This window comes from Dunckerocampus dactyliophorus, chromosome 4 (assembly GCF_027744805.1).
Source record: "Dunckerocampus dactyliophorus isolate RoL2022-P2 chromosome 4, RoL_Ddac_1.1, whole genome shotgun sequence".
NCBI classification, from domain to species: Eukaryota; Metazoa; Chordata; class Actinopteri; order Syngnathiformes; family Syngnathidae; genus Dunckerocampus; species Dunckerocampus dactyliophorus.
In genome coordinates, this window is record NC_072822.1 from 15,760,036 (window position 1) to 15,785,094 (window position 25,059).

General features: G+C 41.9%; 3 protein-coding genes across 14 annotated transcripts in view; 2 read left to right on the forward strand and 1 right to left on the reverse strand.

The window, feature by feature from the left end:
* The window catches only part of acacb (acetyl-CoA carboxylase beta), a 28,553-nt gene extending 27,482 nt beyond the window's left edge, over positions 1 to 1,071 (forward strand). For 3 of the 5 annotated variants that reach the window (XM_054772311.1, XM_054772313.1, XM_054772314.1), the window contains one exon: positions 1 to 1,070. In XM_054772311.1, the coding sequence (XP_054628286.1) occupies positions 1 to 127 (127 nt within the window). In that variant the 3' untranslated portion in view covers positions 128 to 1,070. The other 2 variants (XM_054772310.1, XM_054772312.1) reach the window with 1 other exon arrangement.
* Positions 212 to 9,726, reverse strand: foxn4 (forkhead box N4). 2 transcript variants are annotated; one of them, XM_054772325.1, is made up of 10 exons: positions 9,068 to 9,726; positions 8,553 to 8,635; positions 6,064 to 6,230; positions 4,987 to 5,099; positions 4,801 to 4,911; positions 4,398 to 4,525; positions 4,226 to 4,322; positions 3,941 to 4,148; positions 3,472 to 3,867; positions 212 to 1,877 (listed from the first exon to the last, which is right to left on the reverse strand). In XM_054772325.1, exons 2-10 carry the CDS (start codon positions 8,630 to 8,632, stop codon positions 1,630 to 1,632), a joined length of 1,548 nt encoding a protein of 515 aa, XP_054628300.1. In that variant the 5' UTR covers positions 8,633 to 8,635; positions 9,068 to 9,726; the 3' UTR covers positions 212 to 1,629. The 2 variants fall into 2 exon arrangements, with proteins under 2 accessions (XP_054628300.1, XP_054628299.1); XM_054772324.1 differs by having other exon boundaries at positions 8,553 to 8,651.
* The window catches only part of myo1ha (myosin IHa), a 26,878-nt gene continuing 7,752 nt past the window's right edge, over positions 5,934 to 25,059 (forward strand). For 2 of the 7 annotated variants that reach the window (XR_008569936.1, XM_054772318.1), the window contains exons 1-18: positions 11,155 to 14,843; positions 15,062 to 15,150; positions 15,230 to 15,295; positions 18,949 to 19,083; positions 19,160 to 19,275; positions 19,354 to 19,552; positions 19,651 to 19,731; positions 20,594 to 20,773; positions 21,653 to 21,751; positions 21,840 to 21,956; positions 22,037 to 22,108; positions 22,190 to 22,309; positions 22,380 to 22,447; positions 23,204 to 23,309; positions 23,390 to 23,470; positions 23,571 to 23,662; positions 23,786 to 23,880; positions 23,972 to 24,018. Coding sequence is in view for 6 of the 7 variants with exons in the window: in XM_054772318.1 (XP_054628293.1) it covers positions 15,145 to 15,150; positions 15,230 to 15,295; positions 18,949 to 19,083; positions 19,160 to 19,275; positions 19,354 to 19,552; positions 19,651 to 19,731; positions 20,594 to 20,773; positions 21,653 to 21,751; positions 21,840 to 21,956; positions 22,037 to 22,108; positions 22,190 to 22,309; positions 22,380 to 22,447; positions 23,204 to 23,309; positions 23,390 to 23,470; positions 23,571 to 23,662; positions 23,786 to 23,880; positions 23,972 to 24,018 (1,680 nt within the window). In the remaining variant the exon portion in view is untranslated. Of the gene's footprint in view, positions 6,156 to 9,187; positions 9,683 to 11,154; positions 14,844 to 15,061; positions 15,151 to 15,229; positions 15,296 to 18,948; positions 19,084 to 19,159; positions 19,276 to 19,353; positions 19,553 to 19,650; positions 19,732 to 20,593; positions 20,774 to 21,652; positions 21,752 to 21,839; positions 21,957 to 22,036; positions 22,109 to 22,189; positions 22,310 to 22,379; positions 22,448 to 23,203; positions 23,310 to 23,389; positions 23,471 to 23,570; positions 23,663 to 23,785; positions 23,881 to 23,971; positions 24,019 to 25,059 lie in introns of those variants that run through there. The other 5 variants (XM_054772319.1, XM_054772321.1, XM_054772320.1 and 2 more) reach the window with 5 other exon arrangements.

Below are 25,059 nucleotides of genomic sequence, written 5' to 3' on the forward strand. Positions count from 1 at the left end.
TCTGGTTGAGGCCAACCCTGAGGTCGCCATGGACTGTATCATCCACATGAGCCAGAACATCACTTCATCCCAGAGGGCCAAGCTGTCTCATCTGCTTACAACCATGGACAACAGCAACACCAGCTAAACTGTGGACCTTTTTTTAAAGGCTTTGCACAGTATTAAAAATCCACATACACTTGCATCTGTGTAATGGTAATGAGCTATTTTATGAACGGGTTTGGAAAAAATGACGAGAAATGCTATTTTTTGAAATAATACCACAGTATGATCACACAACCACTAAAGTTTCATATTTGCCCAAGGGCGTTACAGTCAGGCCTTGAATGACAAATAGAGATGCTGCATTTCGTTATATGTTATCACTGTAATTCACATTGCACTTGGCAGCATTTTTACATGCATAATACTGTACTTGTTTGCCTCATCAGCGGACGTTTTGTACAAGAAACTTCATATTTATATTCCAGGTAGGAAGGAGCTGGTTGTACAAAACAGTCGGACGTTAGCTGTTAATAGTGTGAACATTCACAGGCTTGTGAAACCACAGTGCTACCATTTAGCACACATGATACAGTATTAGATGAATATTAGTCATTTGTAATCATACAAATGTCTGTGCAGACATGTTTGCAATGTGTTTTCCTCCTGATAGGGCTAACTCCTTAAGAAGGGACAATGGACGGGACAGGCTGTTCTCCGGTGAGCTGTTTACGTTGAATGTTCTTTAATAAAACAACACATTTCAGATTTAGAGCCATTCAAATATAAAATCAGTGTGGTTTACACACTTCAATGCAGAACCGATTTAATACAGACATTGAGAATTTTTGGATTGCATTTCTGCGGATCATAACCTTTTTTTTTTTGATGTGGTGCTAGCTTAATGGTGGACTGATTTTACTACACATGAAACACGAATTGCCCCCAGCCATACCATTTTATATGAATGTACAGTATATAAGCTCTGGTCTTTGTCTTTTATAGTCAACAAATCTGTTAATAAATAGCACTGATTTATTTTTGGCAAAAGAAACGTATTTTATTTACATTTACCCACTTGTTTAGATTTCTTTTTTTATCGTGGCGTATAATACACTACTAATAGTCCCTCTGACATATTAATCCCAGTTTGTCAAAGATGTATGGTGAAAAATCAAAGATGGCACACATCTGCATTTTGGAATCAAGTTGGGTAAATATCGTAAAATAACAACAAAAAAGCTTTTCTGTGGTAATAGCCATTTGAAACATTCAAATATATACAGCAAAAGGTTGTGGTCACTTTCCCCAGCTGCCTTTTTTTAATAAATATAAATAAAACAACAGCAATAACATCTAGCACAATACAACAGACAAGCTACAATATAGAAGGGCTTTCAAACAGAGTGAGCTGTAGAAAAACTTGACACAATGTTTTGTTTACGCTTACACAGGCTGGAGTCTTTGCTTGGCAAACTTGGACATTATTGGAAAGTCTTAAATGCTTTTCTGCCACCTCTTTTTATTTCTTAGGCACAGTTATCTCTCCAGACATTTTTGTTTTGATAGTTCCCAGCTGATTTGTACAAAATGTCTCCATTTGGCGGCCCATCAGATATCCAGATTCTGTTGAAGAGTTGTGTTGCTTTAAAGCAGGGTGATGGGCTTGCTGCTGGCCGGTGAGCCCATGTACTGAGACGAGAGGGTGTCCTGCGACGTGTAGGAAGTGTACAGACCTGTCACTTGTACATCTGACAGCGGCAGGGTTGCCCCACCGGAGGCAGGAGGGAGGCTGCTCCCCAAATCACAGTCCGATAGTCGTAGAGGAGAGTTACTGAAGGTGCCCAAAGCGTCCAGGTTAAAGCTGTCGTCCTTCATTTCCTCCCACAGGTTACCTGAGGTCACATTGATTAAGGCGGGGTTAATGGGTATTCAAAGTGTGGGACAGTGAGCCTCCCCCAGACGACATAAAACAGCTTTTGTATTTTTGTAAGTGTGGTGACAGTAATTAGTGGGCATTTACATATCACCACCTTAACGATGTACTGTACAGAATAGTTTAATACCAGCCCTTGGTAACATTTCCTAAATCTTATTTTCTAGAATGTTCTGCTCACCCCAGATTTGTCTCCTCTCATGGGAACTAAAAAAATAATAATACATTTTGCCTCTTAACGTGTAGCCAAAGTTAACACAGCAAGTTTAAAAAATACGGTTGAACATCCCAAAAGTGGTAGAATGTATTTTTTTTTTGGAAAAATATGCCTCAAAAGTCAAACAAAACTACTCTTATGGTATTGCATTTTCGTTGGCTTTTTTTTGTATTTTTGGTGATGCCATCAGAAAAGTACCAGTGATGGCAAAAAGAGGAGAGAGTGATGATAACCATACAGCAGGAAATGGAACTTACTGCAACATACAGTAGGAAAGGGTCTAGATGCTCAGTACAATATCGGCAATACCATTAACTAAATAACAGTTACATACAAGTGTTTTACCGAGCAGATGGCAATGTAAATAACATGTAGCTGAAAGCATCATGGCTAATTATGAGTGAGAAAATGAACAGGGACACTTGCTAATAATTACTATGCTGAAAACATGCATTTTCTGTTTCACTACCTATGTTGGGTAGCTTTCTTAAACAGTGCATACCAACAAAGCTTAATTAACACCGATGAATACCACCAATACCTGTAAAATGCCACTGGGTGACAGCTCTGCAAAAATTAGGTGTCTTTCAGGTGTCCTCAAAGGGTGAGTGGTTTTACTTTATTTTAGTTTTATTATGCGTGTTTAATTTAGCTTTATACTTGACAATTGAAACCATCGCCATGTGCAGTTAATACAGGTTTTATGACGGGGATAGTCTGAACTAGAACAAATTACTTCACTTTGCATTATGTGTTATGGAAAAAATACAACACCTTCAAAGTCGAGTAGCATCATGTAACAATGTGTGTTTTTTTTGTGTAAGTTTCACTGTGTTTTTTTTATTTTTATTTTTTAAAGTTACAGTGCGCGCCGATGGACGCTGGCTTAGTGTTTAGCATGTTGGCCACAATGTCACGGGAAGGTCTGGGTTTGAATATCCGGGTATCTCTGTGTGGAGTTTGCATGTTCTCCCCGTGTGTGCGTGGGTTTTCTCCGGGTACTCCGGTTTCCTCCCACATTCCAAAAACATGCATGTTAGGTTAATTGGCGACTCTAAATTGTCCATAGGTATGAATGTGAGTGCGAATGGTTGTTTGTCTATATGTGCCCTGCGATTGGCTGGCGACCAGTCCAGAGTGTACCCCGCCTCTCGGACAAAGTCAGCTGGGAAAAAGCTCCAGCATACCCCCAAGATTCAAGTGGGGATAAGCAAAATAGAAGATGGATGGATGGCTGCTGTGCCCCCTTAAAAGTCAATCTAGCACTGGCCGGGGGGGGGCGGGTGTCACACTTTTAAAACTGTTGAATTGAGAAAAGACTAATTATGTAGTTTACCTTGAAGGGCAAAGTCCATGATGCTTGGATCCAGTGCATCCACTTCTGTGTGGCTATCGATGTGCACGCTGTAGAAGTCGTCTGGAGGCTTGCTGGGTTGCTGGGTGAGTGGGCTGTGGGACAGGTCGGGTACCGTGTGGAGGGGAGGTGTCTGGGCTGGGGCTGGTGACATGGGTGCCAAGCGAGCCTGGACCTGCAGCTGTGCCTGAATCTGATGGTGCTGGTGCATGGGTAAACACGGCAGGGAGAGGGTGACTATGGGCTGGGACTGCTGCATCTGGGTAGGAAGCGTCAGTGAGAGACCAGTTGGACAGCTGGGCAGTCGTGTCATGACGGGTTCTATTGCCTTCCTCCTGCAGTTCTCTGGGCGGTCTGTGATCAGTTTGTCCAGCTCATCTGCAAGAAAGGCAGATGAATAACTCAGTAAGGTGTCTTTAACGTGTTCAGTAAATCTTTCCCGGCCGCTGACCTGGATTAGCCATGCTGCGGCGGATGGCTGGGAGGTCCTTGCGTTTCCACTTCTGCATTTCTTCCTCCATCTTGTCAATTTTGGCTGGGTTCAGTGCCCAGAGACAACCCTTCCGGGATGAACTGCTCGTCTTGTTCTCCACTTTTTCAAAGCATTTGTTTAAGGACAGGTTGTGTCTGACTGAATTCTTCCATCCATCTGGTGCCGTCTGCAAGGAAAGAGCTATGGTGACTGGCCCGCTCTTCAAATATGTTCCATCGGTCAGTATTAAACACGGGGCCTCACCTTGAAGTAAGGAAAGTGTTCCTTCATAAAGCTATAGATCTCACTGACAGGAAGACTGCCCGTTTTGCTATTTTTCAGAGCCATGGCAATCAAACAGCTAAGGAAAGAAATCAACATGTGAATGCAGAAGATGGCATGAAAGTATGAGATGTGTGCCGTGTTTGCTTATAACCTGTAGGAATAGATGGGTTTTGGGAATGATTTGGGCTGCAGGTCCTGTTCTTGTGGCGCCAGACGAGGTTGTGAAAATAGACTTTGGTTGTTGAAGGAGACATTGCTGTAAAGGCTACCTGTTGAGCACTAAAGAAAAGTGAAAAATGAGAATCTATACTTGCCTTTTGGTGCTATCAGGCTCTTCATTTAGGAACCATATTATTTGGTAACTTAGGTGGGTGTTATTTCTCCTCCGTAATCAGCAAAGACAAGATGACAATGTGCACTGTAGGTTTACTTTCTTAATTTGATTAAGCTTAATTTCTTGTTAACCTATTATGACAGTTAAGAATGCTAAAATGTTACATCAGACACTTTCATTTCATTATCAATAAAGGTAAATTAGTGTGTGTGTGTGTTACCTGTTGTCCAGTTTGGGTTAGCGAGTACACCTGCTGTGGTGCTGGCTGGTACACTGAGGTAGGGCACTGGTACCCTGGTGAGGGCATCCCATTCATGGAGAATGGAGACATCTGTGCGGCAAAAAAAAATCATGTTAACTCATGTACTGATGTGCTTTTTGTCCATGTGGTGCTGCTAGAACTCACACGTCCACTGTGGGTGTTGATGATACTGATTCCCAGCGGGGTGTTCTGCATGTTGGTCTGCAGGTGAAGCATAGAGCCCTGAGCTGCTGTCATGGACATGCTGCTTAGCTGGGCTTTAAGAAGAAACAGGCAAGACTCTTCTTAGATTAAGGATAGTATCTACCTATACAGTGTCTGTCTGTCTTATCTAGTGACCAGAACCTCCGTGAGGTCTTCCGGTTGAATGTCAAGTTTGTTTTGTGAGTACTGTATTCATTTCATTGTGTTTTAAAAGCTGGTTTGTTGTAATCTTATTGTAATGTACATTGGCCATTAGATACACCTGGACAATCTGAGCTCCGACACAAGAGTTGCATCAGAAAAATTACAAGAATAATAATGCAATATTTGTTGAATATTTTGTAATGATTAAAATAAATATTATATAATGTTATATTATTTACTCGTAATTCTTAAATTTTATAATTGAGTTCCTGATTTAAATGTAATGTGATGCAAAACTATATTATTATGATTGTACTGCATAAACCGCCCTTGCAGCCAAAAATAGAAACACTACAACACTTGTAACTACAACCACAATTGTATTGTTAAATGAATATCTTACTGAAAGTTTTTTTTTAAATCTATATATATTTTTGTTATTATTTTATAGCTCCTCTACTGGGTTCCATTAGATCAGGGGTGTCCAAAGTGTGACCCGGGAGCCATTTGTGGCCCACAGCTTGTTTTTTTTCGCAATCGGGGCGGGGGCAAAAAAACAAAACGCAACACAAAGCTGACGTGCGGGCTAGCTGTTTTATGTATAACTTTTTAGCATATCCACATTGGAATTGGTTTCAGTCTTTTTATTTTAAAAAAATGTCATAATGGCCACCGCATTCTTTGATTTTTCAGTATGCGACCCTTGTCGGAAAAAGTTTGGCCCTGCACTAGACCATGTGGGTGTCCCAACTGTTGTGTCTGGTCAGTGTATTTTTCTCCTTCCCGTTAATAAATGTGTTCCAATAGGGACTCCATGGGTTGTGAAGCCTCCAGTCCGAGAAGTGATGATCTTTTTGAACCTTGTCACCTCACCTGTCTGTTGCTCCAACAAGCTGCCCTGGGAGGGCCCGTTACTGTGACCACGGCCATCAACCATCTGCTGCAATCGGGGCACATCCACCGAGGTGAGCCATGACAGGGACTGCAGGTCTCCAGGGAGGTCCTCCTCCCTCAGCTGGGAGGGGTCCGTGGTCAGAAGCCTTCAAAGGAGGAGGGGGAGAGGGGAGGGCGGTGGGACAAGGCAGTGAAGGGAAGGGGCCAACATGGCTGTCAGATCAGACTCAAAAAGCGCAGGTGGGATTGACATGCTAATTTCAAACAGAACATTTTTATCTCTCCAATGCAGAAGCACCACAATGAATATGGATCTGTGCTCAGCTGCTCAGTGAAGCTGTGGTGTGAGTGTATTATCTGTGCCTTCCAGGATTTACCATATAAGAAGATTAGCTGGTGGTGTTAATTCATCAGGGACTGTTTTAATCAACAATGAGGGAGTTAAACAAGCTTCCCATTCAGAGTAAAATCTGTCTTGTTCATTTAGGAATAGCAATAACGCACACACCTGGAAAAAGAATCAAATGCTTGTTTAATTCGATATTTTCTTGTCAGCCGCTTACACTTCAGTGCTAACTTTTCATTGTGCATTTACATAAAATACAATAAACATTTTGAAATTCGATGGCCTGATGTTTTATAATAATGATAAAATATGTAATAATAATGATAGTACAGTGTAATGTAATTTCTTTCATGCAAATATATGAAGTTTCTGATTTATTTTGGGTGCTTCTTTTGAAGCAAACTGCAACTAAAAAAAACAAATGGGTTTAAACCAAAAATGTCAAAATACAGTGTTTAAAGAATTTTTTGCTATTCTAAACTGGATTCAATGAGATGGCCATGATTTTGGTTTGAGCAGTGAACTACCATCTTGCAGTCATGACATCTTTTATGTGGCCAAGTCGGATGAGAGAGAGAATGAATAGAGAGGAATCCTCTTGAATCCTCTTCAGTCTTCGCTTTGCACACACACACTTACTGTGTAGGGGTTTTGTAACAGGGGTCGCCATGACAACACACACTATTCACATTGTGGGGACAGTGAAGGAGCACTCCCTCCCCTCAACACACACACCAAATCTCCTATTTAAAAATCAACCCTGTGTCAGGTGACTGCAGCCCAGCCCTCACCATTGGCTGAATCATAAGTAAACAACACATGAGATCGTTTGAAACACGGCACAGCAGCACATGTTGCCTGCAACAGTTGGCCTTGTCTATTGAAAAATGATCACCTATTGTGTCCCAAACGACAAATCTGCCCAGTGGCACGTGGCTCTATTGTCTTGGCCAGACCCTTCCTTGATTATCTCTGTCGTTTCTTTTCTTCGCCCCGGGCCCTTGCATTAATCTGCCGGAATGACAGGCCTCACATAAGAGGGACAAATAGGATGCCATCTGCTTCCCTGTCCCTTTCCAGCCTCCAGCCTCACTAAAACCACGCCCCGACATCCCTTATCCACCCCATACATACCACCCCCTACTTGTCTTCTTCCTACATGAGGAAATCAATAGAGGGCCAGAGGAGGTGCAAATGCAGTTTAAGGCCAGGCCTTGGTGTGTGTTTATGTGCGTGTGTGCCCTCTGAATATGTGACATCGGCACACGTCTTCTACGCACTAAACATTGACTTGGAGTGTTTTGTTTTGAAGCAGGCAGTAGACATTTTCACTGTAATCCTTTTGGGGCACTCATCCAAAATAAAATCAAGTAACGGCAATTATATACTTTATATTATACTGTACATATTCTTAGATGAAATAAAAATGTATGAGTGAATAAAACAAAATACATACAGTACATACTTTCTTTTCTTGTTGATTGGGAGAATGTTCAACTGCCTTATAGTGCCGTCCATTTTAAAATAAGTTTCCAAAAACTTTTAGCACACAAGGGCCTTCCCCTGCACGTCCCCTCTTCTTGTACAACCAGCAAGCATACAGAATTGCTCACTGATGCACAACATGTTGAGCTGGTGTCTCCGTTTGTCACCCAAGTCTTCCCAGAGGTTCAACAACACTAAATTTTGAACCCCCACAACCCCCCCCCCCCCCCAACACCCCCCTCCCCCTCCTTGTCTAATTGGGAGCTTGTGCATGTGGGTGACCCAGAGCGCCCCATCTCCCCCTGAGCCGGCGGCCCGAGAGGTTCAAGCTCTCCGTGTGCCGACAGCAGGAGTGTAAACAGAGCTGATGGTTTCTGACAGATCCATTCAGACTGAAAATCATTTATTCTTCTAGACTTTTTTTTTTTTCCTCTTCTTTTCATTCACCCCCCGCCACAATCCTCAAAAAGAGCTATCTATCATCTACATGTAGCTTGAACTTAGTGGGCACCTTGTTGCAGAACTCTTAGCAAATGTCTAGAGATTCTATTATAACAACTCTATAACAACTCTTTAAAAATAATTTTTCCTGTTCATTTAAAAAAAACAACAAAAAAAAAAGCATAGAAATTCTTACCTGTAATCTTGTGGCGACGGGTGATGACCAGCATTCTCAATGATTCCTGACATCCTGGATGTAATTCCACCTTCTATCATTTCCTGTGATATGTGGCACCTCATCAGTGGCACAAATAACATAATCATACTTTTAATCAGCGCAAGCAATGGTGATGAAAAAAAAAAAGTACTTTGCTTATGGAACGTGAGTGAGAGAGTCATTTTTACAGGGAAAATGTGTGTTTACAGACACAATAGTTCAGTTTATGGTGCATAATTTTAATCATATTTACTGTTTAACTTAATATTGAGCCCCACTGCCAGAACATTCATTGAAAATATTTAAATAGATATCAAAAATGAATGACTTGATATTCATCATAAATGCTGGCATTATGGCAATGCCAGATGTTTAAATGTCTCATCACTTACCTTGCCAACAAAGAGAGTAACAACAAGAATCAATTTAATCATGAAAATAAACATTCCAACTAAATTAAAGGCACAAAGAGTGAAAACATTATGGAAATTTACCTGTTTTGGATGATACTGAAGAACGTGTGAGTCGTTGGGGTGCCCCTGTACTGTATTCCACTGTGCTGCACTTGCTTCTCCCCCCCAAAAAACCTTTTTAAATTTCCCTCTCTGGAGCTGTCCAGGTTGCGCTCATGCGCAGTGGAGAGCTGAGCGGCGCTCCCAGGCGGCCGGTGGGCAGGAGGATCCCATGACTTTGACAGCTGCTCCCAACAGTCCCTCAAGATAAGTTCACTTCCTAATTCTGGCCTGAAAAGACACTTTGGAGATGGGGTTTGTTTTGCTATTTTATACGCAGTGCGTAAAAGTTGGTGAGTGCACCAAAAGCATCCATCAGTCGTCAAATGTCAAGCGTGGCTGGTTTCAAATCATTCCAAAATGTTTTAACGATCAAAGTGGCTATTCATGCACATCTTGGTCCTCCAAAATGGCGCGTCATATGCGCGTCAAAACCGAAATTAAACATCCGGTTAATGATATCACTGAGCAAAACAAATAGAAAAATAGTATGATTCAAGGTTAAAATGTCCTGGTATGCTCCTGTCAGGTTATTCCATGAAGGCTGCCTCATGCAGGTCTAAGACGATGTGAGTCTACTTGTGCTGGCATCTGCAAGTGAGTGTGAACTTTTTTTTTTTAAGGGAAGTGCTTGAGTATCATTCGCTTCCCGCCGCTGTGGCCGCGTCCTGCTCGTCTTAGCAGTGGGAAAAAGAGCCGGGGAGGCGCGTAAAGGGTGGGTTAGCAGGGGGCCTGGTGGGCTGCTGCTGCAGGAGGAGGAGGATGATGACACTTGTGAGGGTTTACTTAAGCAAATAGTTCAGTGTGGAGGTCTGCAATGCGTTTCGGGAATCATCTATGCCACTTTGAGTTGTTAAAAATATCATAATTGCTCAGTGTCCCGTTTCAAGTTAGACAGTCTGCACATTTTGTATTTTTTTTGTCAAGACTATAAATTCCAAACTGAAGATACGTGTATACAATATCTAAATCGGCCATTTGTGTCATCAGATACTCTTTTACTGTTTTTTTCGCATCCAAAGGTATTTAAACTGCTTTGAAGGCGATGGCAAAGATAAGAACTGCAGGCTTAAAAGAAAGGTGTGGTCAAGGTGTGCAATGTGTGGTTGTGTAGGAGTGGGGTGGGGGGTTTCTCGAAGGCTGCAGTGACAGGACGAGCATCCCCATGAGAGCCTACAGATGGTAAATCACTGTGTCACAAAGGAACAATCAATGATTACATGCATGAACGTAACGGACAAAAAAATTAGACCTCACATCCCCAAGGTCCTAGAGCCCGCAAAGTAAGGAATGTGTGGACCACTTGGACCCAGGCCTGCAGCTGAGGTAGGTTACAATATTAGGTATGCCTTCACCTCCACTGCAAGAGCTGTATCAATATGGCTGCGTTTGTCTACTCAGTTAGCCGCATACGAAAAATATTAGAAACAGCTCCCAGTGTAATGCAGTGCAGTTCTTCACCATTGCAAACTACAACCGTCATAATAAACATTGTGATATTAAAGACACTGTATGGAATTCACCCCGAATACATTTTTTGAAACCAAAAAAATATAACAACACTATGACTGACTTGCTTATGTTCCCGAGCGTGGTTGAAAAGAAAAGATTAGGCAAAAACATGTCCATATTTTTCACAATTACAAATTGGAAAAATTGGTCGTACATTTTTTTTTTTTTTGGCCCAAATAAAATAATTGCCGTTCATTGCTGCCACTCACCATTGTCCAGTCCGAGTGCACATACACAAAAGCAGTCAAAGAGAAGAGACCGACAATTTGGAGTTGTCGTGTGCTTATGAAAAGCTATACATCCAATGATAGCAAACGTAAGTAGCTAAACTGAGGCACATTGCTATCATTAGCTGACAACAAACATACAGAGGTGTGAAAAAGTGTTTGCCCCCTTCCTGATTTTTTTTTTGCAATCAGTAAGGGAGCAAACACTTTTTCACACCACTGTAACTAATATACGTGTGTGTGTTACATCTTATGTACTCAAAGCAGGAAGAGGCGGGACATAGTGCTAGCCGTACAATCAAATGTTGCCGCCCTTTAAGCTGCATGTGTGGTGATTGTGTACCCAATGAAGTGTACGGTGAGTGGATGTTGTGAGACTGTTGAATTTGACCTTGCAGAATAATCAGCGCAGTAATTTAACTCTGCTCTCACGTCATCTTAAGATCAGGAGAAAATCAGTATTTGCAGTCATTTTCCCAGGTGGATTGTAACCAGATTGTAAGGAGAGACTGAAAATGCAAAAACAAGAGCAAGGGACAAAAAATAGAAGTCAGCAGTTTATTGCAAATTGCATTTAAGTGCCAACAGGCTGATCAAAAGTTTAAGGCCATCTGGCTATCATGTCATTTTCTGTCAGACATTCACACTGTCCTGACTTCCAGATGGCAAAGGAAAAAAGTCTGAATGTGGGAGGATTGTTGAAATGCACCAGCAAGGCCTCATGCAATGCGCTATTGCTGCTGAGATACCAGTGCAGAAGGCGAATACTTTAATCATTTCCTTCCAGTCTTAAGCTTTTCTTTAGCAGTGTATGTAGAACTACATGCTGTATGATATCACAATTTGCATCATATTTAACAATATCATGCAGTTGCTGTAATGTCAGTTGTCAGGTAATGGCATTTCAAGTCTCTAAAATTAAAGTCAGTGATGTTTGGGGAATTGCTGATTCTGACTCAGACCCAGCTGTGTGAGTGATGCATTCAGGGTCATCACTGCATGAGAAAATGAGGACTCCCTGCAGTTCAGGCACTGGAGTGACAGCTCTCTCTTCTCATGCCTGTTCAGGAGTAATGGGGAAACAATGGGATCACAGCCAGAGGGCTGGCCTGTGTTTGTAGCCTGTGTTTTTGTCTTGCACCAAGTGTTTACTCAAAACACACCAGCACCTCTGAGAATGAGGTCAGCTCACCCCTCTAATCTCCTCTGTGGGCAGAGACACAGTATATCCCCCACAAGAACTGCACATCACCCAGGGTGACCCTTTGGCCAGCAGGGGAAGCTTCTGTCAACCATGCTTTGCTGGAACTCAGCAGCAGTGTCCTGGTAAAGACTGTTGAACATCCAAATGCATCTTCTGCTAAAGCAGTGTGAGTATCAGTAGGTCAGCCAATTATTCAGTTGTTCATCCAGGCAATCACTTTGTCCATTAGTCAGTGAGTTATTCATAGTCTGCCTTACTTGCTAGGCTGTTGGTCGGCTATCGAGTTAATCACTTAGCTGGTTAGGTGGTCATTACAGTCAGTTGGTTGTTCAGTCAGTCAGTCTGCCAATCAGCAAGTCAGTTGGGCGTTCTGTTGGTCAGCCAGTCAGTCAGATTGTCAGTCAATAGGCTAGCCAATCAATGAATCAGTTGGTCTTTCAGACAGTCAGTCAGTCAGCGAGCCAATCAGCAAGTTAGTGAGTAAATTAGTTTGTCAGCCAATCAGCAATAAGCCAGTAAATTGAATTGGTCAATCGGTCAATCAGTTAGTCAGATTGTCAGTCAGTCATCCAATTAGAAATTCAGTCAGTTGGTCGTTTGTCAGCCAGCCAGTTAGATTGTCTGTCAGCCTGTCAACTAGCCAAGCAGCAAGTCATTCAGTCAGTGAGTCAATTGGTTGGTTACCAATCAGCAGTCAGTCAGTTAGTCGGTATTCTAGTCAGTCTTTTGTTTGGTCGGCCAGTCATCCAGTCAGTCAGTTAGTTAGTGCTTGGTCAGATAGTCCTCTACCAATCAGTAAGTCAGTGAGTCAGTTTGTCAGAGTCAGCCAGGCAGTGTGTCAGTCAGTCAGTGAGTCAGCACGTGAGTTCATCCAGTCAGTCATTCATTGTGTCAGTTAGTTTGCTGGTTAGTCAGGCTCATCAGCAAGTCTAGCAGTGAGTGTGTTGGTCAGTCAGTCAACCAGTTATTTGGTTGGTCAGTCGTCAACAAATCTGCAGGTCAGTCAGTCAGTTGGGCGGTCAGCGAGACCGTCTGTCAGCCAATTAGAAAGTCAGTTGGTCTTTTGGCCAGTCATTCATTCAGTCGGTTGGTCAGTCAGCCAATCAGCTATCTACATGTCCTGAATGTGACAGAAAAGCTTATTTTCAATTGAGTTTAGTGAGAGGGGTCAGTCTAGGGTGTGGACCTTCAGTTGACCTGTGGTCTGAGGCAAGGTCATTCTGGTTCACTGCTGCTAAAGAAATTTTTCTCTCCATTTTTACTGCTGACTCAGTGGGAAAGAGCAAAATTTCCAAAAGAGCTCATGTTAAGTTTTCATGTTGCACAGCGGGCTACATGATGTCCAAAAATGGCACAGAGAGATGGCATAGTCAGATAGCCTGGATATGTCTTTGTGCTATTTTATAGAGAGAATGATCTGTAAAGAAAAATCCTGAAACTGTCTGAATTAAAAATCCGATCCATACTGTACTATACGAATGTTTAAATATGTGTCTTTTTATGAATTAAGCGAGACAAAAATGTGATTCAAGTTCATCGAGTAAACTTTTTGACCCAGCACTTCAGGACCAAGATGTTGACAGGGCCCAAATTTTGAAACGGGCCTCTTCAAAATTACAATAATGGACTATGAAAGTAGAAGATGGAAAGAAAGACGAGGAAAGAAAAGAGATCTTTGAGAGAAGAATGAGATAGGAAGAGCGGGAGAACAAAAAATAAGAGGAGAGCGCGGGGGCAGTTGTGGTGTGATGTGAGTGTTATCATCAGCTCTCATTCTCAGCATGGAATCTATAATGGGAAAATCAACCTCTCTGACTCCTGTGTAATTGGATTTGCCGGGTCTCGTGCTGAATCAGAGCTCAGTGGGTAGCACCAAAGCTTGTTAAGATTGGACAAGCATTGCTGAGGCGCTCATCCGGGAGAGAGGTGGGGCAACCACCAAGGTAACCTTGACAACTTCTCTGGGACTGGATCATTCAAATAATACCACTCACTCCACACCGAATGTTTTCCAATAGTTGATCAATCCATCAATGGGGTGAAACACGATCTTTTCTCATATGTGAGAACAAAGAAAGTGGACACCTGTGTTTCCCTGGAAGGGTGTGTGTTTAATGGCTGTTACCGGGTAACAGCAGTAAACACTTCTTGCAAGGTGCAACAGCTTCATAGACTATCTCACTCTATCTAAGAATACCTTTATTATTGTGGTTGTAGTTTACAGTGGTGTAGAATTGCACTGTATTGCAGTGAGAAGTATTTATAATATTTGACTTATCTCATGTAGGTAAATAAAATCAAAATATCAGAAACATCTTCCAGAATGTAGCATTCTAACATCAGTATAAAGCTGCGGCTCCTAACAAGTTGAACTTTTGCACAACTGTCTACAAATTCTATATGCTCTACAACAGTCACCGGTCTATACTGTAAATTATCGACATGACATATACTGTAACGAGCAAAATCTGATCACAGTTTTCAGGTAAATGAGTCCTCATAATGAAAACAATGGTGCCCTCCTGGACGGCTTTGTAATGCTGAGTACGGTGATCATTCAAGTGTGCCCTGTTATGCATCCACCCAATCAAAGATCAGTAACCAGACCTGGATGTTGGCACCAAGGAGAAGGAAACTGTTATTGTTTTTTTGGTGTGTGTGTGTGTGTGTTTTTGGCTGTGTTGCAATGGTGCATATAGCATTCAAGAAAGAGATGGAGAAGAAAGACTGAGAAAGGTTGAGGCTTTGAAATGGAGTGCTTTGGATCTGGTTTCTGGGTGGTTATGCTACACTCAACATAGGAGTAGACACTCAGGTAAGAACTGAATAAGATCTCTTGGTCCCTCCACCTCCCACGGCATGAATGATTAAGCACCCGGTGCACTGTGCTCTGAGTGTGAGTCAGGATGGGGCGGATGTGTGCACAAGCCTCCACGCAGCAACACCTGTACATCTACAGCATATGGTGCATATAGAAGCAGATAGACTTATATCTTGAGCTTATAACTCTTTCACTGATTGTCTCCATGTAAGCAGACACAGGAGGACACGCTATTCCGTAGAAGGAAGCTATTGCAAGTTTGGATACTGACTGACAACACAGAAATACGTCCAAAATGCAGGTTTGATGTTTTTATTGTGTTGAAAATTGCAGTGTGTTTGTGAGTAAATGGGTTAGTACGGATTTCATGTCTTTTGGAGGGCTTGACAGTTCCACACTTATACTCGTCATGCAGTGGTGACTCAAGTGGACTATGCCGTGGTCAGGTAAAGATGACCTTTCCCAATAGAAATTGCTAACCCTACTTCCTTGTAGCTTCCCCCCTCTTTAGAATGTTGCTGCTCACCTGGATGAGGCCACTCAGTCTTAGGCAACCCTGACACACTCTAGACCAAGATGAGGGACCATCACTTAATTACAATACAATAGGCTGTGCAGCACCGAGATAACAAGCACCTGATCTGACAATGACCGACTTGCTACATGATCATTCTTTCTACTTTCCATCAGATTGGGCCTGCAAATATTTAATTGCTGCATGAATCCCAAACAATGTAGTGGCATGGCTCAGGTGGTAGAGTGGTCGTCTCCCAACGTGAAGGTTGCGGATTCGATCCTTCGTCCTCCCGTGTTTGTGTCAAAGTGTCCTTGGGCAAGATAGTGGACCCCCAGTTGCTCCCAATCCTGAGTCATCAGTAGGGAAATGTGCTAGCAGCGTCAAAGCGCTTCGAGTGCCTTGGAGTTGGAAAAGCGCGATACAAGTCAAAGACCATTTACCATAAATCTATTTGTTTGCTGCATGCATTAGTTTTTGGGTTGCAGTGGAACCTGCAAAGCTTAATGCCCCGAAGTGATACACTTTTTAATTCAATACAAATTTTCAGGTAAAATATGTGACTTTGCACAAAACATCAACAAATCTCGTTGTGTGCTCAGTGAGCATCTAAACTATCATCATCAAATGTGCTTTGCTTTTTGTTCATATAATTATGTTTATATAATATTGCGCTCGACTTTGGAGGCTCCACTGTATCTCAGTTTGGCAAATCACTTCAAGTCTGTCTTTATTAAAGATGCGTTGACATTCAGTCCAATGAAGACAGCTTTGAAAGAAGACCAAAGAAAACACACAACTATTCCTTTAAGTGCTGAATGAAAGCCCAAAACATTACCATGATTATGAGCATGGAATTCATGAATCATCCTTTTGACAGGAGCTTATCTGTCTGTTATTACTTGTAATACTGTATGGCAGACCCCTAAGTCACGCTGTCCCACCATATTGTTTGCTTGTGCCGCCCCGGGAGAAGTTTCTTCCCATGAAGAAAGAGGGTGTCATAGATACCCGACACCGGCATTGCCCCCCATCACATCAGCAGATTGATTCTGACGTCCCAAAAAGGGTTCCTTCAATGATATTGTTCACCTGTCTCATTGGCTTAAAGTGGGTGGGGTGGGGCGGGTGAGGGTTATTGGTGGGGACACAGGGTGGAGGGGGCGTGAGGGGTTTTGTCCAGGAGAAGGGGTGAGAGCATTTAAGGGTGCAGAGGCTGACAGGTGGAAAAAAACATCTGACTAGCCTCTTCTGTCCTTCCAATGGGGCCCTGTGTGAGCAAAGTAATGAAGTCCAAATTACAGCACAGGATAGCTCAGAACAAGCCTCTATTGTTCTCCCTCAGGGCGCACTAAATGAGTGTCACAGCAAGCAGCGGGGCACAGACCGTTACTGCACTATTTAGTCTGCCCCGTTGTCTCAAGACGGCCCTGTTTCAGAGCTTCTCAGATCAGACAAATACTGCACCCATCACCCCCTGCCCACCCCTCCAGCCTTCGCCTTCACCCTTCCTCTGTACAGCCAACCCCCCTCACAAAGTCCTCACCCCAAAATAGGCCAAATCTCCTCTATTGTGTTTCGACTGCCTAGTGTGAAATTCATTGTGACGTTAAATGTTTTCTAATGAATAATTACTGAATGGATATGCAGGGGGAATATGTGTAATGGATTGTAGACTGCATTTTAAAGACATCTTTTTTGTCTCTGCTTCGTGGTATTTACAGGACAAAAACACTCGGCCTTTCTCAGAAGAAATGAGGGCCATAGGCGAAGGATAGGGGGCATGGGAGGAGGGGGCGAAGGGCTTTGTGTCAGTTAGATCCAATGGATTATCTTTTTTAATGTTTTTACCCAGAGAATTGAGAATCAAAGGACTTGTCCTTCCAAAAGAGAGGAGAAGAAAATACAAAACCAACAAAAGCTGTGAAAACCTTGGGTCCAAGTGTTGGTGCTGAGAATGCAAAACAGACTGGTGGAATTTTTCCCACTATGCTTATTGAATGTGCCGCTGTTTTTTTTTTTTTGTCGCATTGGCACGGTGTGTTGTGTTTGCTCGATGTATCAGGACAGAGGCCAAGGTGCCCGAGTGCTGCGCTGCGATCATTAGCTTCTGTCTGTTCACGTGCACAAGCACAGAGGTTTGCCTCTAAGCCACGCTGGACCTTTAGACCTCTCAGAGGACTGTGTTGGTGTGTTTTTTCTGCTGCTTTTTGCAGCTTCATCAACCACATGAAGCCATTCATTCTTTCACAACTTAAAAATGTAGAGGGAAATTTGCATTGTAGTGCTTGCAGAAAAGTGTCACAATTGGTCTTTCTTCAAAAAAGAAACCTGCAAGTGTAAATGCATTGATTTAAAAATGATATACAGTTGTTCCTCGTTTATCACCTGACCGCGAAGTAGGATTCAACATTAATAAATGGAATATTTTTGTAGTTAAAGCATAGAAAACCTGTTTATGACTTTCTGAAGACGGGTTTTTGCCATTATTAGAGGCCTGTATACATGAAATAACCCCCCCACCCCCACAGGCACCTTTAAACTCCTATTATTTAGTTTTGTTTACACCACATTGCACAACCCTTGTGCGCAGGCTACGGGATGACTGCAGAAACACAAGATACGGCTGCCTCTTTAAGCATTAGCATGATACTGAACTAGTTAGCCTCCAACTAATTTATTCTAAACTTAAGAAAGGGTTTCAAACGGAGTGAGGAAGAAGGGCAAAGTAAGAAGCTAAAAAAATACCACTTCCACACAGAATGGGAGAACTTTTTTTTCCCACTTTGTCGGTCATGCCATGGCTGACTCCATACAGTGTTAAGGTAATGTAATGTAAGGCAATGTAACATTGCTGACGCCTAGTGACCAGAATACGACATACAGTGGTGTGAAAAAGTATTTTTCCTCTTCCTGATTTCTTACTTTTTTTCCATGTTTGTCACACTTAAATGTTTCAGATTGACAAACAAATTGAATTATTAGTCAATGACAGCACAACTGAACACAAAATGCAGTTCTTAGGTTATAAAGGTTATAAAGCCATTTCTAAAGTTTTGGGACTCCAGCGAACCACAGTGAGAGCCATTATCCACAAATGGCGAAACCTTGGAACAGTGGTGAACCTTCCCAGGAGTGGCCAGCCAACCTAAATGACCCCAACAGCACAGCCACGACTCATCCAAGAGGTCACAAAAGACCCCACAACAACATTAAAAGAACTGCAGGCCTCACTTGCCTCAGTTAAGGCCAGTGTTCATGACTCCGCCATAAGAAAGACACTGGCAAAAACAGCCTGCATGGCAGAGTTCCAAGACAAAAACCAATAAAAGCACTGCTGGAGAAAAAGAACATTAAGGCTTGTCTCAATTTTGCCTTGATGACCCACAAGACCTTTGGGAAAATACTCTGTGGTCTGACGAGACCAAAGTTGATCTTTTTGGAAGTTGTATACTGTATGAGCTAAGGAACATTTGATTTTAGGGGTTCCACAGTAAAATAGAATATCCCCTTGTGGTAAAAATACTATTCTTCTACTTCTCTATTTCCTCAAGCATGGCCGATCAAATTGTTTTTTTTCCACAGGTTGAACTGGACATGGAGGGCGCCCTCACTGCGAGGGCCCAGGTTGGTATTCAGGACTTTGTCCTTTTGGATGAAACCACCGAGGCAGCTTTCCTCAGCAACCTCAAGAAACGCTTCAGCAAGGATCTCATTTATGTAAGTGGGATATTTTTTTCCTCTCATGATTGTTTTCATGTTTTGCCGTTGCATGTTATATGACTCCCTCTTCTAGACCTACATTGGAACTTTACTGGTGTCTGTAAACCCCTATAAAGAGTTGGATATCTTCAATAAGCAACAGATGGATGTGTACATGGGGGTCAACTTCTTTGAGCTTCCACCGCACATGTGAGTAGAAAACGGTGCGTGTCTTATAAATCACGACTACATGCTTCACCTCACATTGTGGCCACCGCACATCCACAGTTATGCTTTGGCAGACAACGCCTACCACGCCATGCTGGCTGAGTTCAGCAATCACTTCATCCTCATCTCAGGGGAGAGCGGAGCAGGGAAGACGGAGGCCTCCAAAAAGATTCTACAGTATTACGCAGTCAGCTGTCCAAGCACCGCTCTACTAAACACTGTCAGAGACAAGATGCTCATGTCTAACCCTGTCCTGGAGGTCTGATCACTCAGCTTAACAACGCTCCATTATACTCTATTGACATTCCAAAAAACAGGTCAGGCTTGCATGAATTATTTGATTGTGTCCCTCTGCAGGCTTTTGGGAATGCCAAAACACTAAAGAATGACAATTCAAGTCGCTTTGGGAAGTATATGGACATTCAATTCAATAGTGAGGTAAAATGAGGTTGCATGCATTCTCAATAATTGATTACATTTTCAGATTATGGATAAACAATATGTGATATTTTATGTAATATTGCTAAGGTTGCAAAATTCATGGAATTTTCAAAGAGGGAATTGATGGAATTAATAGTATTGATTGGAACAGTGGAGTTGCTGGTTAGTCTTCATTTTACAACATGAGCTTGATTAAAACAACCAGATTTTATGCAAATTTTGTAGAATTTCTTCTAGGGCTACTGAGGCCACGTTTCCTGCATGCAGGATACACTATGCATTCCTCCACAACATCTTAGATCATTTAGAAAAAATATTATGGAATATTAAATGTGTAACTCTGAATATTCCAGAGCTAACCTTCCAATGGAAAATGGAAAATGTCTGTAACATTAGAAATTGTTCACCCTCTTGCAAAGTGTATTGAGAGCCAACTATTGCTATTAAAAAAACGTAATGTGTATTTATGAAAATTCTATTCACAGATAGCTAGCACTTCAAAATAGTCCAAATGAATACCTCCAAAATATAATATTTTGTAATATTTTGACTGTTTTGTGTTGCTAGGAAAGATGACCCAAATATTAAAAGCAGCTCTTAGTATGATGCCGTGGTGCAATTCTGCACCACTGCAAACTACTATACAACCAGAACGATAATTCGATAATGTTGAATTAATTGGAAGATAGCAGAAATGTTGATACACGTCTTACATTTGGATTTGTGTGGAGGTGCATAATGTTTTGGCAGGTGAGAGTAAGCTTTCTTTGGCGCTGAAGATATATTTTTTTTAAATCTGTTCACTGGACCATGTCCCGTGTAGTTGAGTTGTTTTTTGTGGGCTTACGGTGCCCAACAGGGTGATGCAGTTGGTGGCCACATCCTGAACTACCTGCTGGAGAAGTCAAGGGTGGTACATCAAAATCATGGCGAGAGAAACTTCCACATTTTCTATCAGATCCTGGAGGGAGGAGAGGAGGACCTTCTGCACCAGCTGGGCCTGGAGAGGGACTCCCAGCGCTACATCTACCTAACACAAGTATGTGTATCTCTTCATGCACTTTAGACTAATTACACTGGTATACACCCAGAATGCTAATGAAATGAAAGTAGTCAATCTTGGCTAATTTGGGGTCATTGAGTACAAAAATTATTTTTAAAAATGCTTTTAAAAAAAAAATATACTGTACACCACCCCTGTGGTATACCATATGCCCACAATAGGCAATAAAGGTAGGCTGCATAATGTTGAGCACAGAACCTATATTCACTTCATAGGAAGTGCCTATTTAAATCTTCATAATCTTGTGACTGTATGCACATAAATTTACTGGAGACATATCACGTTGTGTGTTACTCCCTATACGTTACTATGTAAAAAAAACCTTGCATATCTTCAAAACTTTAGCTAATCAGTTATTTTGTTGGCCGTATTCTTGTTCAGCAGCCCAAAATTGTTCATGGGTGATATGTTTTGTCTCAGTAGCAGAAGTGTTTTGAAAATTTGCCGACCACTGTTGGGCTGCACGGTGGTCTAGTGGTTAGTATGTTGGCCAACACAGTAACAGTCTGGAGATCGGGAAGATCTGGGTTCGATTCACCCATTTCTGTGTGGAGTTTGCATGTTCTCCCCGTGCGTGTGTGGGTTTTCTCCGGGTACTCCGGTTTCCTCCCACATTCCAAAAACATGCATGTTAGCTTAATTGGTGACTCTAAATTGTCCATAGGTATGAATGTGAGTGTGAATGATTGTTTGTCTATATGTGCCCTGCCATTGGCTGGCGACCACTCCAGGGTGTACCCCGCCTGTCGCCCGAAGTCAGCTGGGATAGGCTCCAGCATGTCCCCGCGACCCTAAAGAGGAGAAGCGGTATAGAAAATGGATGGATGGATGTTATCACTGTTAACTCTCTGACAGGGAGAGTGTGCCATCGTGCCTTCCATCGATGACAACAGCAACTGGAAGTCGGTTAAAAACGCACTTCAAGTCATTGACATTGATGCGGTCAACACAAATGTAAGTTACGCAGGTGATGTCCCTTAGGCGCTAATTTAAAGTCTAATCCTTTTAATGTGCAGTACTTACAAATAATCGTTGTTTGCAGCACTTATTTGGGATTGTTGCAAGTGTTCTTCACCTGGGCAATGTTAAGTTTGACTCGGACAGTAAAGGTCAGGCCGCACTTAACAACAACAATGCAGCGCTGCGCTGGGTCTCAAATGTAAGACATTTCCACAAAGTCTAATGATTTTAAGGACAATGACAGAAGAAATCTTAGTTGTTTATGTCACATCATTGCAGCTTCTTGGAGTTGATGCTCACCATCTCCAAGAAGGTTTAACATACAGGAAGATTGAAGCCAAAACAGATCAGGTGTGAACAAAGACTTCCTGATAGGACAGCACAACCCAAACATGTGGTTGGAATATTATTATGACTGTACTTTCTGTCAAGGTGCTCACCCCATTTACCATGGATCATGCTGTCTATGTGAGGGATGCCCTGGCCAAGGCCATCTATGGACATACCTTCACCTGGCTGGTCAACAGGATCAATGAGTCCATGGAGAACACAGTGCGTTCGTGAAAAGTGGAATGTTTCAGCCAACTAGCAAGCCTATCCATCCCCCTTTTTTGCATTTCAGGATCCTTCGAAGAAAACTGTCATTGGCCTTTTGGACATCTATGGCTTTGAGGTTTTTAATGTTAACAGGTATGTTGCTTTTCCTTCTAGCTCAACACAAGTGAATGCAATCAGTTAAGATTGTAAGATCGTTGTTAAGATTTAAATTGGGGCTGCTGGCATTTGACCACCTGATGGTGCTCCTTCACATCATACAACGAAATTGCACTCGTTGTACTGTTTTCTGCAAGTCAGATGATAAGTGTGTGGTGTTGGGTAAGGATGTGTATGTAAGATAATAATAGAATTATAATAATAATAATAATACTATACTATCATAGTAAAATACAATCATAATAATAAGCGAATACTCTTTACTTTAAATGTATGTTATGCAAGTTATTTTTGTTTTGCAAGAATGAGGTGATATGTTAATGAATATGAGCAATGGTATGATATTGCACAGTGTACAGAGATTGCACAGTATTTCCGTCATATTTGATATTGCACACTTGTAGATAGAGGGACGAGCAGGCAGGGTAAAACTAAAGTGTAAAACTATGAATACTGTATTTAATAATGTATTTTTACAGTAGTTTTAGGATTTTTTCTATACAAGATGTTAAAGAGCTACTATAGGAGTTTAAACATTTTGAGCTGAGGTGAATAATTGCTGAAATAAAATAAAATTGTAAAAATGATATATGCAGCCTGGGTCAGTCGATTCTTAATATATTACATATAACTATGATTGCACATGGATTATTGTTGGAGAGAATGGTGATACACCTTACACACAGTGGAGAGATGTTTTACCACACTCGCTCGTGACTTTTCCTCTTTCAGTTTTGAGCAGTTCTGCATAAACTACTGCAATGAGAAGCTGCAGCAACTTTTCATCCAACTCACACTAAAAGCAGAGCAGGAGGAATACGAAGCGGAGGATATCGAGGTAATTCAAGCCAAGATTTAAATGTGCGCTCACGTTGATGCGGTCTTGAATGGACTTTCATTCACAGTCTGTTTCATCAGTGGGAGCCGGTGCAGTTCTTCAATAACAAGATCATCTGTGACCTTGTCGAGGAGAGACACAGGGGAATTATTTCAATCCTGGTATGTACTTGTACTTGCTGGGATAAACATAAACACCTAATTGTGGATTTGTTAGAGAAAAATATGATATTGTGCACTAACAACGACTCTGACAATGCAGGATGAGGAGTGTCTCCGGCCAGGAGATGCGACAGACCTCACCTTCCTGGAAAGACTGGAAGACAAGATGGGCAATCACCCTCACTTTGTCTCGTGAGTTGACAAAGACTTAACATTGATTTCATGCTTTCTGAGCAATGAGCCATGATTCGAGTCCAGGTGTGAGTGAGCTGAGGAGAAACCCTTCATCCTCCTTGTTTTCCTCTTTGAGTGCAGACACAAGCTGGCTGACAAAAAGACACGCAGGACGCTGGAGAGAGGGGATTTTCGTCTCTTGCATTATGCCGGAGAGGTCACCTACTGTGTTGTGGGTAAATGAAAGCACAGCCTATCACTTAAATGCCCACATTCAACAAATGTGCAAACAGACTTCAAATAGTTTTTATGTGTTATCGATTACAGGTTTTCTGGACAAAAACAATGACCTCTTATATAGAAATATCAAAGATGTAAGTATGGAACTTTATCTAAAAAAAAAAAAACATTTTTAATGGTGGAATCTTCAAAGTCAAACAGAATCCAGTCCACGATGCTGGTTGACATTTTCCAATAAAAAAAAAAGATTTATACAGGGTGGTCTAGTGGTTAGCATGTTGGCCAACACAGTAACAGTCTGGAGATTGGCAAAACGTGGGTTCGCTTCTCCCTTGGGCATTTCTGTGTGAAGTTTGCATGTTCTCCCCGTGCGTGCGTGGGTTTTCTCCGGGTACTCCGGTTTCCTCCCACATTCCAAAAACATGCATGTTAGGTTAATTGGAGACTCTAAATTGCCCATAGGTATGAATGTGAGTGTGAATGGTTGTTTGTCTATATGTGCCCTGTGATTGGCTGGCGACCAGTCCAGGGTGTACCCCGCCTGTCGCCCGAAGTCAGCTGGGATAGGCTCCAGCATACCCCCGCGGCCCTAAAGAGGAGAAGCGGTATAGAAAATGGATGGATGGATGGATGGATGTTGTCAAACTGTCACTATCATAAAATATATTTAATGTATTTGAATGTGTATGTATTGTGTATGTATAATGTAATGTTTTTAAAATGTATTTAACTGTATAGCCATAGTAAAAATTCTTAATTGTCATAAAAGTCAAAAGTTCAAATAACTAAAATAAGTTGAACTACTAACCCTTTAGTGACACCTGCTGAATGAAAGTGTTCGCAGAAAGACATGTGGCGCTGCAATTAAAACCAAGTGTTGTGTAGTAGCGCATTCACATTAGCATCTGTTGGAATTCATATGTGCACGCAATTGATATTGAATTCATTGTGTTGCTCATATTGTACAGAACAGACCCTTTGTTATGTTGCACTAAGTTCCATTTCTAGTTCTATGGTTATCATTACATTTTTGGATTTTTAGATTGTCATGAGATTTGCTGACTTTTGAGGCGTATTCTTCCAGAAAATCTTTTGATTAATTAATAAATGTTACCACTTTTGGTGCATTTGACTTTGGGGGTTCTGCTACAGGCTACTGTAACTTTAACTTCTCA

Bases quoted from the DNA above. Each gene is read 5' to 3' on its own strand.
- foxn4 (XM_054772325.1), bottom strand. From the start codon at position 8,632: ATGATAGAAGGTGGAATTACATCCAGGATGTCAGGAATCATTGAGAAT. The intron at 4,912-4,986 runs GTGAGTTCTAGC...TTTGCCGCACAG, and splicing joins TCAACACCCACAGTGGACGT to ATGTCTCCATTCTCCATGAA. The intron at 3,868-3,940 runs GTCAGCGGCCGG...CCTTTCTTGCAG, and splicing joins CCGCAGCATGGCTAATCCAG to ATGAGCTGGACAAACTGATC.